Source organism: Daktulosphaira vitifoliae, unplaced genomic scaffold, assembly GCF_025091365.1.
Source record: "Daktulosphaira vitifoliae isolate Bord-2020 unplaced genomic scaffold, ASM2509136v1 Scaffold_1, whole genome shotgun sequence".
NCBI classification, from domain to species: domain Eukaryota; kingdom Metazoa; phylum Arthropoda; class Insecta; order Hemiptera; family Phylloxeridae; genus Daktulosphaira; species Daktulosphaira vitifoliae.
This window is the reverse complement of record NW_026099572.1, coordinates 79868333-79884339: the sequence shown is the minus strand read 5'-3', so window position 1 is coordinate 79884339 and position 16007 is coordinate 79868333. Positions and strand designations below refer to the sequence as shown.

Sequence of the window (16007 nt, the reverse complement as noted above, 5' to 3'; positions counted from 1 at the left end):
AGGCTTTATGCATAATGAAAAAAAATTTAGTCTTACTTAATCCATACTATTAAAACAACAAAATAATTAACCACTTATGATCTTCACATTATGAACTAAAATTTCAATATTTTACAATTGCTGCCAATCTTCAGTCAAAACTTGTGTTTAACGCATAGAGGAAATAGTCGTAGTGAAAAATATTTTTTGAAATATCAAAAAAAGAAAAATAAATAAATGGATTTGCTTTTAGCAAGATGGATAACTTATATGTTTATATTGTCAATTTTTCAAATTAGAAATCCCTTTAGTTAATAATCTATCAAAAAATCTATGAAAAATCAACACAATAAATACATCATTTGCCTCAAATCCAGTGTTTTAAATATTTTATTTTTTTGTAAAACTAAGTGGTAGTTTAATTGTGTTTTTTTATACGTAAAAAATGGTTTTATTGTGTATAGTTAGCTAATATTAAAACAAATAGTTTCCGTTTATTTTGATAGTACTTAAAATTGTAATAAGCTCTGTTAAAAATATTTTGATTTACATTTGAGGGATAGATTCTATGTTTCTTAGGATAGAAAAACTTTTCAAACATTTAATAAAACTAAAAAACTTTTTTTTCTAAATGCAATGGATTTTAAAATATAATACTGCAAGGAAGTGAAGAATTTTTTAATTTACATCTATATTTTAACTATTTTTAAAATTTATAAAATATTGAATAAGTTATTTAATTTATTAAAACTTTGAAGAAACTCACTAACTGTAATACTATCTTTTTAAATATTTTTAATTGATAAAAAAATATATAGAAAAATTTTAAAAGTATATTATAAAAATATTTATTAAATAGGACATTATAAAGAAATCTATTATGGTGTTGATTTTTTGAAGTTTATTATGCGAGTATTAAATAATTCATATTTACATAAAAACAGTATAATATTAACTATTTCATGGTTAATAAATGTAAGTTTAAATTCTCAACAGATTTATAAAATATTTCTTAATATTTGTTCATAAAAAGTAAAAATAATAATAACTCAATATGAATAATAAAGTGAATGAATAGTATTTTTAAGGAAAGTAAGTTATATACTAAACAAAAAGTTCTTTTTTTTTTGTTATTTTTACCTCATTAGGTCATTAACAGTTTTATGTGCAACAATGTCAACATTTTCGAAGGATTGATCATTATTAATTGGTTCATTTTTGGGCACTAAGTTATACAATTCGCCTAAAATAATGACAAAAACTATCATCGACAAATTTTTTCTAACATAAAGTTTTATTATATCTTTAACTTATCATGAGTATTTTTTACAAACTGAATAAAATATTAATTACCAAAACAACATTTATTATGGAATACATACAAATAAAAATGCTTTTTAATTTACTACACTATATTAATATAATTCATCCAGTCTACTTCTTACTTTTCAATTTATCGCTTTGTTCATCAAATGCTGGATCACTAATATTTAACATTAGACCATTGCCATTCAGAAATACTTTGTTTTGAGAGTTAGCAATCTATAAAAGTTAATTTAAATAAAACATTAAGTTAAATTTTAATAAATCATTCTAAAATAAAATATAGAATAAAAATTAAGATACAACCAAACCTTACACGATTATACATAAAACTTACTATGTAATTGTAATGTACAATAGTAATAGTTAGTTTGTTACATACAAATACTAATAGATAAAACCACATAATAAAAGAATGGTTGTAAATTCAGTTAAATTCAAAATCTAAATACAAATGCTTAATCTAATTATAAAATCTTTCAACAAAAATTTTAAAAAATTATTTTAAATAGTAGTTAAACATTATTAAATTAATGTTGTACTCTATTTTTTGATACTTGTAAGGTAAATAAATTTGTATGTCCTCTTTTTACAAGTATTTTAGGTGGGAGGCATATAAATATCAAATTCATCACTAGAAAGAGAGGGGCTAAACCCAACTCCAACTTACTTAATCTATCCCTAAATACACCATATTACTAAATTATTATACAAAAATGTAGTTTTAACTAAATTTTAATTAATATGTTTTAAGTTTAACTAAAAATTTATTATTAGATTTTAATTTAAAATAAATATTTTTTAAAAATTAGTTATTAATATTTTGAAAATAGTAAATAGAAAAATAAAAATTACTTTTTAAGATACTGCATATAATTAAAAAAAAATTATTATATTACTCACCGTTCGAGAAATTGTCTGTGCTGCTCTGATTTTACGTAGTTTCAAATAACCGGGATTTCTTCCTATAGCTTCTCCTATGTGAGCAAAATACTTAGTTAAGTTAAATTAATTATTAATAATTTTTAAAACATTTTTAAAAAGTGAATATTTATATATGAAAATAAAATATATTAGTGAAATTTAATAAATTTATCATAGTATAAAAAGGATATCATTTTAGCAGCTTCGGCTTCTCCTTCAGCTTGTAAAATTTTCTGTTGACGTTCTTGTTTAGCACGTTCTACGAAGAATACAGCTCGCTGTGCTTCTTGATGTGCTACTTGTTTTGCTTCGACAGCTGCTGTATATTCTTTACCAAAACTTAATTCAGTAATAGAAACATCATCTAATATAATATTGAAATCACGAGCACGATCTACAAGTTGCTTTCTAATAAGTAGAGATACCTAAAAACCAATTTATTTGGTAATAATAAAAATTAATAATAAATTAATTAATAATGAAAAAGAACCTGCTGTCTTTGAGTGATAAGCTGAGAAGCATTATATTTTGCAACAACTGATTTTAGTACTTCATTACAAATTGAAGGCAAAACTTTTTCATCATAATCAAGTCCCAAATGTTGATACATATCAGGTAATCTAGCAGCATCAGGTCTTGATAAAACTCTTAAAGAAATGTTAACCTAATAAATATTTAAAAATTGTTACATTAGTTTATGATTTTTAATAAAATAGGTTCTCTTAAAATAATTAAATATTAAACTGTACCATTTGCAAATCCTTTGACCCGGTAGGTGAAGATATTTTACGAGGTCTTGATCTTATATCATATATAATAGGATATTGAAACCAAGGAAGACGAAAATGTAATCCTTCAGGGAAAACTTGTTTTTGAATTCCACCAACACGATTAAACATAATAGCCCGATGACCACCTTCAACTATAATAAAACAGAATAATTAATAAAATATTAAATATTAAAAAACGTAGATAATTTAGAATAATTTAAATGTTAAATAAATTTTACCGGTAAACATTGAATTAGCTAAACCATAAGCTACTGCACCAACACCAGCAGCAAGTTTAACTCCAATACTTAAACCTTTAGATGCACCCATTTTATTCACAAAGTCGTTCATTTTATTTTGAGCCATAATTTTTTTTGTAAATATAATATATATTATTAAAAAATACTAATAGTTGTATCAACGTATATAAAAGTGTGAACTGAAAACTATAAAATGAAGAAATAACTTTATCAACATACAAGACTAACCTCAAATATTAACGACTTATGAAGTTAGCAATTCCTTTATAGCAATTTCTAATCAAATATAATTAGAATATACACAGCTAGAGGGCGTCAATTAGTTTAAAAAAATGTTATATTTTGACAAAGTTTGGAGGAGTATTCATTTAAAAATTATAATCCAAATAAAAGTTTATAAAATTTCCTATCGATTGGTATAAGTTAAAAATGGTACTCGAGTGTCCAAGTAACCCGTATGACAAAAATTGATCGACAAAATTTGAGGTAATAAACAATATATAGCTGTGTGATCACTGTTACTATCGACAAAAGCTCGGTTTTTTGTACTTTTGAAGAAGTTCCGAGGCGTGTTCACTTAATAATAATATATTATCGAATGGCATAAGTCCCAAAGGATACTCGAGTGTCCAAGTAACCCGTATGACAGAAATTACTGGGCAATATATTCAATAGTAAACAATATGTATTCTCAGACCGGTGCTCGGATTTTTGTACTTTTGAAAAAATTCCGAGGCGTGTTCACTTAATAATTATATGTCAATGAAAAGCTTAAAGAATTGCTTATCGAATGACTTAGATTTAAAAAAATATGCAAAGTCATTAACATCCGAACTCTAGCTATTACCATTCAAAATATAAAAAATGTATATAAACACTCATATTTGTTAAAATTTTTTTTATAATGCATGAAGTTCTAATTTATCGAAAAAATTATTCATAATAATAATAATGTGTTTTTTTTGGGGGGGGGGATTATCGTGCAAACAATGATTAGTCAAATCGAGTATTTTATATAAAATATTCAAAATTAAATGTCTTGTTAAAACTAAAATATATTTATTCATTGCATTCATTTTTTTTTTATATAAAATACTTCTAAAAAAATTATGGAAAACGGGCATACATTGAATTTGTACTTAATTTAATTATTATATTTAAATATTATCATAATTATAATATCCATTGGTATTATTTCATTGTTAACAATTAATGCCATTGAAATATAGTATATTCTTGTTTATACGTACATAGATAATAACAACACGATAGAATTATTAATTATTAATGTATATACTTAGCACCAAATATTAAAAATTAGTAAACTCAGTTTTTAAAAATTTTGGACATTTTTAATGAACAAGGTATTAAGTACTTAAAAATATTTTATCCTCTTGAATGGCTATCTTAATAATTTTAGAAATTAAAACAACTTCAGTCTTTATATAAAAGATGTTATTTTAAAAGTTGTCACTTTTAAAATAGACTATTCAAACAATTTAAAGGATACGTATGCATACCGAATCGTATGGATGCGAACATAGCAAAATTTATTATTTTGTTTAACAATAAATCAAAGTTCAAGAATGGTTAATTAAGATAATTTTTGTTTTAAGAATATAACATATTAATTACTTTGATTTATTCGTGTATTTTGAGATGAACTTTATTAGACTACTCAGTAGTATCTTGAATATTTAAAATATAAAATAATGCTATATTTCAAGATAGAAGTGTGATATCCGTAAAGTATTTTATTAAGTATATATTACTTTAATATCAACAAAAAGTAGAGTTAAGGAGTGAATGAATTATACCTTTGTTTATACTAAACAACATATAGTAAATTAATAAAAAGGAGTGCACTCATAACCGTGTTACACTATTTAAATATTTATGTATGTATTTTTCACAAGTCTCCAAGCCTAATTATTAATATAATTTTTTTTTCAGTAGGTACAGCAATTATAAAGAATAATAGCATAATGAAAATAATTTAGAAGTCCCTATTTAATTTTATTAATATAAAAACATTTTATCATAACTATAATCGTATGGGAGATATATAATGGCGAGGTTTAGTATTTTCGCTTATTTTCTGTGAAGATTCTCAATAAAACTAAATTAACGACATTGATAGTGAATTCGAGCACCGGTCTGAGAATACATATTGTTTACTATTGAATATATTGCTCAGTAATTTCTGGCATACGGGTTACTTGGACACTCGAGTATCCTTTGGGACTTATGCCATTCGATAATATATTATTATTAAGTGAACACGCCTCGGAACTTCTTCAAAAGTACAAAAAACCGAGCTTTTGTCGATAGTAACAGTGATCACACAGCTATATATTGTTTATTACCTCAAATTTTGTCGATCAATTTTTGTCATACGGGTTACTTGGACACTCGAGTACCATTTTTAACTTATACCAATCGATAGGAAATTTTATAAACTTTTATTTGGATTATAATTTTTAAATGAATACTCCTCCAAACTTTGTCAAAATATAACATTTTTTTAAACTAATTGACGCCCTCTAGCTGTGTATATTCTAATTATATTTGATTAGAAATTGCTATAAAGGAATTGCTTCATAGTCGTGAAAAAAAACCTTCATTGGCGAATCACTAACTGTAATAGACATAATCTCTTAAAAAGATTTCTAAATATTTACGAATACTATTAAATTATAGTAATCTATAACAAATATTTGAAAACGCCAAACTAAATTAATTTGTTAATTATTTTTGTTACATTAGCTACTCGAAACTTTGAAACGTTAAGTTTTTGTTAAACATACTACATATATAATGGCTTTAAATAATTCTATCAACTTACATGAATGTTTGGAACTTGTTACAAGACTTTCACGACAAGCAGGAAAAGTATTAAAGTTTTAAATAAGTTTATACTATTTCATCTTCTATAAAAGAATAATTTTAATTTCATTATAATAAATATAAATTTTTATTAATTTTTATAATTTAAGTGGACATTTATCTTTTGCTAAGCTAAAACGTTAAAGTAGCCTATTAAATTGAAAATTTGCTACATTAATGTTTGATTTATTATTTTTGTAATATTTGTAGCTGATTAAAACAAGAATAAACCAAAAGAAAATGATTGAAACTAAAGCTTCCAGCATCGATTTTGTGACTGAAACTGATCAAGAGGTGGAAAAAATGCTGATTGAAGGAATAAAACATAAATATCCAACACATAAGTAAATTCCATTCATTAATTTATACTATTAAAATTATATTATATATTTCATATTATTATTATAGTGCTCAATATTTTAATTTTATTTTTAAGATTCATTGGTGAAGAATCATTTGCAGCTGGTATTAAAGAAAATTTAACAAATGAACCTACTTGGGTTATTGATCCTGTTGATGGTACAACAAATTTCGTACACGGTTACCCAAATGTTTGTATATCTATTGGTTTAGTTATTGATTGTGAGGCCCAATTAGGAGTTATTTTTAACCCAATATTGGATATGTTTTACCGAGCTATAAAAGGTGAAGGTGCATTCCTAAATGATGAGCCTATCCATGTAAGTAATTCAAAATGTAAGTTGATAATTTTACTACTATACTATAATATGCTACTACTATTAACATGATAACATTTTATAGGTTTAAAAGACTCATTGGTTTCAATTGAATATGGATCAGTTAGAACTGATGAGTTTCGATCTATAGTTAACCACAATGTTACTTATCTAAACAAAAATGCACATGGGTAAGAAAATTTTCTTATTTTCTTAACCTTATTTGATCACACTTATATAGTTGGTTGAAATAATAAAGAACTTTTAAATACAAGTAACAGTTAGGATCTAACCAATATATATATTTAAGAAATTAAGATAAATCAATATGTAAAAATGACTTAAAATGTTTTCCCTTTAAGTCTTGAAAAGATTAGCCACTGATTTCAGTAGGAGTAACAAACTATGCTGAGCATAATAAGTGTTTTGCAGGAAAATTATTAATCTAGAAGTAGTTAAACAGAAAAATAGTCCACATTTGTAAATTAAATAATAATAATAATATGACTACAAAATACTTAGGTGTATTCACTATTTAAACTTCATAATAACTTACTAATTATTATTATTACCCAATATGTAAACGAAAAAAAACATAATAATCATTAAAAACAATCTTTATATATTATAATATTAGTGAAAACTACATAAACTAACATAAACAAAATTGAAATACACAAACCAAAATCATATCCTTCAAAAACTATGCAAGTGTGCTTAAAAAAAAAGCTTATAACTCAATCAAATACCAATAGATTTCATCAAAATATTCATGATGCCTTTGAAATATCTTTGGGCAGACTTTGTAAAAATTCCAGTTTTTAAACAAAAATATGCTAGTAGCAATGAGCGTTTTTCCTGAAATTTTTAAACTCTCATGAAGTGCTAAAAAAATTTCTTAAGTTCGCAAATAATTTTTTCTGAATAATGTCGCCATATTCTTTTATTGAAATAAAAATTTTGAGAATCTGATATTAAGTAATTTTTCTAGCATTGGCTAATTTTTCAACATTGTATTATAGAACGAGATTATTTGGCAAAAATTTGCTTAGTAATAAATTATTGTTAAGTTGAAAATTTTATTTGAAAATAATTTACATTTTTAAGAATACGTTCAGGGGGATCAGCTGCTTGGAATTTAGCTATGGTTGCTAAAGGTGCCTGTGATTTATATGTTGAAATGGGACTTCATGCATGGGATATGGCTGCTGGAAATATAATTGTTAAAGAAGCAGGAGGTGTTATAATAGACCCTGCAGGTATTTTTATTTTACATTTCTTTAAATTTAAAAATCTTTTAATATTTGTTATTTTTTACAGGTTGTGAATTTGAATTGATGAACCGCAGAATACTTGCAGCAGCATCAAAAGAACTTGCTGATGAAATTTATCCTAACTTAAAACAATATTTCCCAGAACATGATTAAGTATTAAGAAAATAAGTTTATAGAGCATACTAATTAAAAATTGTACTTTTTCTTTGATTTTTTAAATAGATATATTTATTTACATATTTGAAATTATGTAGTCATTTAGGTGACCTATGTAGTTTAATTGGAAACACATGTCACAATGGAAAAGTACTATAGTTCAATACCATTTCAATAAGTTATGTAAGTTTTCCTATCCTTTTTGGCACACAGACTAATATGAGCTGCTGAGTGGTTTGTCCTTATTAAAATTGCTACCATAAAAAAAGTGATTAGGAAAAAAATATAAAAGTAAAATTTGAGATAGGCTTCATAAGTTCTTCAAGTTTATTTACCCCCCTTTATTCTAGACTTGTTGGCATAAGTAATAGGTTTTAAAAAAAAACTTAAAATATAATGAAAAATAACTTGATTAACTATTTTTAGTTAAAATGAAATTACATTGTATATTTAACTAGTTGTATTACTTAATATTAATATACTTATAAAAAATTGTATACTATGTGTTCAGTAAAGAGTTGCTACTTTTTACCAAAATATTCATTATTCATTTTTGGTCTTTTGTTTACTATTTTTTTTTAATTTAGTCAACAAATAAAAAAAAATCAATTACTCAAACAGTTTTTCTTTATTTCATTTTTCCAAAAATAAAGGGAGATAATCATAGTGAAACAAACAACATTTTCACCACTGTTAAAAGATATTTTATTTTACTTATGCTTAATTATCATACTAAAATAATTCAACATTTATAAATATTGAATATTATTACTCAGATTTTAATAATAGTGTCAAGTTAGTATGTATGTAAATAATGTATTTAATTGTCTAATCCTAGTCAATAATTTAGTCAGTCCTTCTCACCAGTAAATTAAGGTGTTATTATTGTTAATATTTATAATATTTGTTAAAATTAATTAAACTTTAAAAATGCTTCATTTATATAATGTTATATGTTATTTAAACATTAAATCTATCTTAAATAATTTTCTTTTTATAAACACCTCTTACACGGACCAGTCATTTTGCTAACTACATTATTTAGGTGGATTTTGATTCTAATTCCAAATCTATCTTATGATTTTTTCCATCACATATAATTAATATTTATATCTTTATTAAATATTTACAAAAACTTAAATAAAAAAATATTTGACATACATAAGTATCTTGATCAAACCCTTCCTAAGCTAAGTTAATAAGTTNCTTAAATAAAAAAATATTTGACATACATAAGTATCTTGATCAAACCCTTCCTAAGCTAAGTTAATAAGTTTTCTATTAAATTTTCATAAATAGTATTTCAAAAGAAAGGTTGTTGTCTGTAATACATTAAGTTTAAATTTTACAATTTATTTTTCATAGTTATTTAAAAGTTATTGTAATTTTAAAACGTAGAAAGAAATTCCAATTTTTTCCATTTTTGCTGCTTAATGTTTAGATACTTTTTTAAATGTAAAAAACAAAACAGTTATATATTTTAATTTTTTACAAAATCATTTGACTTTTGGCAGCAATTTTATAATTATAAATTTAACCAAATAATTATAATAAAAAAATTTTTATCTGAAAAATGACTATTAAACTTAATTTTAATTATCACACAGCTCTATATTGTTTACTACCTCAAATTTTTACCAGCAATTTCTGTTATCTATGTCATTCGATTAGAAATTTTATAAGCTTTTCATTGATATATAATTATTAAGGGAACACGCATTGGAACTTTTTCAAAAGTAAAAAAAACGCGCTGGTCGATAGTAAAAGCGATTACACGGCTATATAATAGTGTGACTATCGCGAAAATTGCCCAGAAATTTCTCTCATACGGATTGCTAGGACACTCAAGTACCCTTTGAAACTTATGCCATTCGATAGGAAATTTTATAAGCTTTTCATTGATATATAATTATTAAGGGAACACGCATTGGAACTTTTTCAAAAGTACAAAATACCGAGCGCCAGGCTGAGAATAAATAGTGTTTACTATCGGATATATTGCCCAGCAATTTCTCTCCTACGGGTTACTTGGATACTCAAATACCCTTTGGGACTTATGCCATTCGATAGGAAATTTTATAAACTTTTATTTGGATTATAATTTTTAAATGAATACTCCTCCAAACTTTGTCAAAAGTTTAATATAATATAACATTTTTTTTAAACTAATTGTCGCCCTCTAGCTGTGTATGTTCTATTTATATTTGCTATAAAGGAATTTCTAACTTCATACACATAAATCTTAGGTATCAGTGAGTGGTAACCAACAAATCTAGGGTTGCTCAACATTTCCAAAAAAAAAATAAGGTATACTAAATACTGAAAAAATAGACCATTCAAAATATAGTAAACTTGAATCAAAATTGTAATAATTTTATTTTTAATACATTAAATTTTAAAAAGTTAATAATTTTTTATTAAATGTAAAAAAAAAACTGATTATTAGGTATACCAACTACCGGTTTTTTATTATATTTAGTCTTAGAATGGTTAATATAAAATTTAAACCAAGCCAATATTATTAAAGCAATTTTTATTTAATTTTTAATTTAACTCTTTTAGATAGACAATATTTATAATTTTTAATAGCTCATTAAATATTAAAAGTATAAAAATGATGTGAATAAAAAAAATTACATTTTCTACAAAAAATGTCCCATTTTTATCTAATAAACTAATATTTAAATTTTGTGATGTAAATAATAAGAAAGTATATAAATATTTTTTCTATGAGTAATTTGACTTTAAATCAAAAAATGTACAATTCGTCTTTTTTTTTCCTTAAACGCTTTTAAAATTACACTGATCCTAATGAAAATAAGATTTACAGTTTTTAGTCTGTAGCTTGCTCTACATAGTTTTAAAAATTATCTCTTTTTTAATAAAGTCAACTTTTTGTATAAAGTTAATCTAGAATTTTTTTTTTATATACAAATATCTTAAGTAGAACGTTCATTTGAAAGTAATAATTTAATTATTTTTCTATTGAATTATAGTTGTTTGAAAAATATTTTAGTATTGTTCCGAAACAAAATGAAAATATCGTTCTAAAATTTCGATTACCAAGATGGACTAAAAATTAAATAAAATTCATCATTATTTTTTATTTACATAGAAAAATGTTTCACATATAACATTATCTAAAAATAATACCACAATAATCAATACTATAGTTATACTGAGTAAAATGTAGTTTTTAAAAAATAAAATATTCTATCCATAGTTAGAATTTTCCAGTGACTGAACAGCTAATTATATTTTAACAAAAATCGTGATCTAATAGGACTTAATTGAGATATTTCATTTATTGGCTATAGAATCTAACACTACAATTTGTAAAAATAAACTTTATAATGACTTAGTTAAAAATTAACAATCAATAGTGTTAAGTGCGTTTGATATTGCATGTGACCATTCTATGGCAATGTTACCCTATAATAGCTATAAAAATCCAATCGCCAAAAAAATCTATATTGAATAAAAATGTTAGTAATAATAATCGAGTTTCTTTTTAATATTGAGAAATCCAACTTTAAAGCACGCAAGTTTCTACAAAAAAACAGTATCTGAATACACTGTTTATAGCAATAGAAAAACATGTTTATTGTATAAACTCATATTACTGTTATTTTGTAATAGCATATAAAAATATCATTTATTCTTGTTTATAGAGGTATTATTTTTAAGTTATTATTCAAATAAGATGAGCGTTTTTGATATTTGAATCATGAGGAAATAGTAAAAATAGGAAGTAGGAGTGTGTTAGTTAATTCTCCTAAGTGCAATAAATATCCAAACAATAAAATTATAGTAGTAGTAGAGTATACATTTGCTAATCTAAAATTATGTTATTTAATTTTTGGCATCCAATACAGGCCATAACTTTCAATATCCAAGAAAATTAAACCAAAAAAAACTAAGTTAACTTTTCGATGTTTGTGCTAACACAGTCAAGAATAAATAATAGAAATTAAATTAATTTTGCCATCTGTTAACAAAACAATTAATAACAAGTTACATTTTTTAATTTTAAATATATATTACATCAAATAGTATTCATAATTTAAAAACACTTTTAATTGTTGTTCATAATTATAATTGGTACTGGAACTTCAAACAAATAATTTAATATATTTTAATTATAAGTACATAAATTAACAAACTATTTTAAAAATAAAAGGATTCAGTTTACAATATAAATATAAATACATAAATAAAATATTCAATAAAATGAACAAATATACATGCGAGACCCAAAAGTCCAACAATATCAATATAAAACTTTGTAACAATTAAAGAATTCAAACAAATTAATAACCAAACAGAACTCATATGTACATATTCATAAATGTATCACAAATACTAAAACTAGTTAAAAACAAACAACAAAACATGCTTATAAAAAAATGTGTTACACTTTGGGCAACTTTTATATACATTCAGATTGTACTTAGAAAATTGAAAGTAATTTTTTTTTTAAAGTAGAAGAAGAATAAATTGAATAATTTAATAAAATTATTGTGAAAAAAACTGTGTAAATGAACCTATACACTTTTTTTATCTTGTTAAATAATAAAAAATATATTGTATCATTTCTTAAATTAAATTTATATTTCCAAAATTATTCATATTTAATGAAAGTAAAATATTGTATACATTATTAGAAATTTACCAACCAAATACAGGTCAAGATAAAAATAACACATTATTTTTAATTCTATTAACCAATTAAACAAATTAAAATACTAAAATTTGTCACAAGAAGGTTTATAAAAAATATTTTACAAGTATAGCAAAACATTTAAGAACTACTAAAATAACTTTTTTTTTTTATAATTACAAATTTCAAACTATCAAATAAAATATTAAAATAAAATTATTACATAAATATATTCCCCAAGATTTGGTCAAATTATTATTAAAGGATTCAGTCTTAAATGTTGCTAAAGAAAAAATAACACTTTTTATAAATAAAAAATAATTCAATTAAGAAGCAATAAATTTACATTAAATTTTGATTTAAATTAAATATTCAAGTGTACTTTTTGGCACAACTAATTAAAAGCTGGTTAAAAAATTAAAAAATGTACTAAAGAATTTTAAATAGTCAGCCCATTGCCTTTAGTCTTTTTATTGGCTGGAATATTATTGACAATGTAAGAAGCAATTCTTGTTTGATCGTATCCAATATGTTCAGGTGATGAAGTTGATGAATCTGAACTAAATGTAAAGCAATCACTCATGTATTTATTACTATTACTGGGACCAAAAACATCATCAAGATTTCCAGTATAAGTAGAATCTAAGTCCACTGATGTATTGGACAATGATTGCGAACTAGCTCTACTTCGTTTTTCACCTTTTGACTCGCGTGTATGTATACTATTTTTGCTCATTGATTTTAAACTACTAGCTCTGCGAACCATACGAGTGGCTATTTCGGATGGTTCTTCTTCCACTTCAAAAACATATGATAGAGAATCATTCTTTTTCATGACACCCATAATTTTGGCTGGTGCTTCCAAGTGATCAATATCAAATTGGTTATTGAAAGTTTCTTCATCACCACTAGAATAGAAAATTTTTTTGAGAGGTTTCTTTTATTAATGAAAGTAAATAAATATGTTAAGATTTTATACTCTTAAGTAAATACCTGTTTTCTGAATTAGAACTTTCTTTGCAAAGTTTGTTATAATTATTTTGAGCTTCTTTCATAGCGGCTATGTCTTGGGGAGTTTGACCTTAAAGCATAAATAAATATTCATACAAAAATCAATAAAATATAATTAAAATTAAAACATACTCAAACGTTTAGTTGTAACAGCTAAATGATTAGCTACTTCAGTACTTTTTTTTAATTTCCATTGAAGTTCTTCATTATAACAAGATAAACGTTTTTTCTTTTGTTTTTCTAAATCAATTTCTCGAGCCATTTTATCTCTTTCCAAACATAGTTGCCTAAAGAAAAAACGTATTGGATAAATGATTCATGAAAAGTTTTTAAAGATCAAATATGTTGCTGTCCTAGTTTTTACCTGCATTACATCAATGTATATTGGAAATTTTTAGAGTAAAATTAGTGTAGTTAAGAGGACATCCAATAACATATATTATACATTAATATAATATTAATATATTATACATGGTTGTTATTATATAAGTAAATTTTAAATTCCATTTTAGAAAAAATATATTAATTTAGGTTAGACTGTAATGAATTTAAAATGGGACTTTTGGAATTTTAATTTTTTACCCTAATAAAATAATAATTAAGTTTAATAAAAAACTTTATTATAGTTTAATACTTAGATAATTACATTTCAATTTCATTTTTTCTTTGTAATTGAACATTCAAATCTTCAACACGAGATTGAGCTGCATCTAATTTTTGTATCAATGTAGGTAAATCATCAATTTCTGTCAGCAGTTTTTCATTTTGTTTACGAAGTTCTTGCATTTCAGAGCTTTTAAGCTCTAAAACAGTTCTTAATGATTCTGCTTCATCACAAAGTTTTTGATAACTAACACTAGGATTCTAATAAAAAAAAATTATTATGTAGTTTAATAGTTCTAATTAAAATATTATATAATATAATAATAACATACTTCAATTTTTCGAGCCTCAATAAGTCTTATATTTTCTTCATGTAAACGATCTCTTTCAGATTTCATTTCATTTCTTTCACATTCTAACAACTTAATTTTTTCAGTAAGTTCTGACAATTTTTCTGTAGTTGATTTATTAATTTGAAATATTTCAAGTTTGCTACTTTGTTGTAAAGCAACAATTTGCTGATCATGAGATAGTATCAATTTCATTTTATCTGCTTCAGATTCATTCTTTAATCTAACTAGTTCTTTATCAAATTGTAAATGAAGATCGTTTGCTTGTTTTTGAATTCTTTTTTCCAACTCAACGATTTCATTATTCTTTTTATTAGATACTATAATGATAGTTACAACATTAATATTAAGTATTTTTTCAAGATTTATTAAAATATAAACTTACTTTCATTGATTTGTTTGTCTTTTTCTTTCAATGCATTTTGATTCGATTCAATATCAAGCTGGAATTTTTTTATTTCCTCTTGATATATTAAACATTTTTCTTGTGTTTCTTCTAAAACGTAAAATAAATAAAAGTGTTTAATTTAAAATTACTGTAAAATTACATGTATATAAAAATTAATTAAACTTCTTAATTGCTGTGAATCTATTATAAATTATTTAGTTATTAAAAATGTGACTACATTAATAAAAGATCAAATCAATGACTAATATTATGCTGTAATTTAATGATGTGAGGAGGAGCCCTCCACAACTTAAATTGTCTTCAATGAGTTTTGGACCTCCTAAAATACTTTCTACGAACTTTCCTGATTTTACCAACAACAATTAAATAAATTCTTAAAAATTGGTTATAAGAAAAATCAAAAAATATACTTTTTTTAAGAATTTATAAATAATTTGTTTTTAAATCAATTATTATACATTAACATTAATAAATAAAATTACAGTGTAAATTATTGTAAAACTTACTCAATGACGATTTAATTGACAACAAATCTTTTTGATTGATATCTAATTGTTCTTTTAGTCTTGATGTGGATATTGCATCCATCTGAAACAATTTTTAAGTAGATGAATATATTAATATTTATTGACTTAAAATAAATAAGACACTTAAATATTTAATTAAAAACTCATCTACCATATGAAGACTATACGCAAAGAAACTTAACATTTTGAAAAAAAAAA

At 23.6% G+C, this 16007-nt stretch overlaps 3 protein-coding genes across 4 annotated transcripts in view; 1 reads left to right on the top strand and 2 right to left on the bottom strand.

Moving 5' to 3' along the window:
• Positions 1-1040: 1040 nt before the first annotated feature.
• LOC126899799 (prohibitin-2) lies at positions 1041-3471 on the bottom strand. Its single transcript, XM_050675015.1, has 7 exons — positions 3236-3471; positions 2976-3148; positions 2717-2890; positions 2418-2651; positions 2206-2283; positions 1425-1521; positions 1041-1222 (listed from the first exon to the last, which is right to left on the bottom strand). Exons 1-7 carry the CDS (start codon positions 3360-3362, stop codon positions 1116-1118), a joined length of 990 nt encoding a protein of 329 aa, XP_050530972.1. The 5' UTR covers positions 3363-3471; the 3' UTR covers positions 1041-1115.
• A 2401-nt stretch (positions 3472-5872) lies between these two features.
• Positions 5873-8767, top strand: LOC126899868 (inositol monophosphatase 1-like). Of its 2 annotated transcripts, XM_050675115.1 has the most exons (7): positions 5873-6148; positions 6353-6486; positions 6579-6838; positions 6905-7010; positions 7927-8078; positions 8140-8288; positions 8348-8767. In XM_050675115.1, exons 1-6 carry the CDS (start codon positions 6074-6076, stop codon positions 8244-8246), a joined length of 834 nt encoding a protein of 277 aa, XP_050531072.1. In that variant the 5' UTR covers positions 5873-6073; the 3' UTR covers positions 8247-8288; positions 8348-8767. The 2 variants fall into 2 exon arrangements, with proteins under 2 accessions (XP_050531072.1, XP_050531062.1); XM_050675105.1 differs by lacking the exon at positions 8348-8767 and having other exon boundaries at positions 8140-8332.
• A 3593-nt stretch (positions 8768-12360) lies between these two features.
• LOC126899728 (CAP-Gly domain-containing linker protein 1 homolog) overlaps positions 12361-16007 on the bottom strand; it is a 24860-nt gene continuing 21213 nt past the window's right edge. The window contains exons 7-13 of the mRNA XM_050674855.1: positions 15789-15870; positions 15259-15369; positions 14856-15193; positions 14567-14784; positions 14053-14207; positions 13903-13990; positions 12361-13817 (exon numbers count right to left, since the gene is read on the bottom strand). Coding sequence (XP_050530812.1) covers positions 13349-13817; positions 13903-13990; positions 14053-14207; positions 14567-14784; positions 14856-15193; positions 15259-15369; positions 15789-15870 — 1461 coding nt within the window. The 3' untranslated portion in view covers positions 12361-13348. The remainder of the gene's footprint in view (positions 13818-13902; positions 13991-14052; positions 14208-14566; positions 14785-14855; positions 15194-15258; positions 15370-15788; positions 15871-16007) is intronic.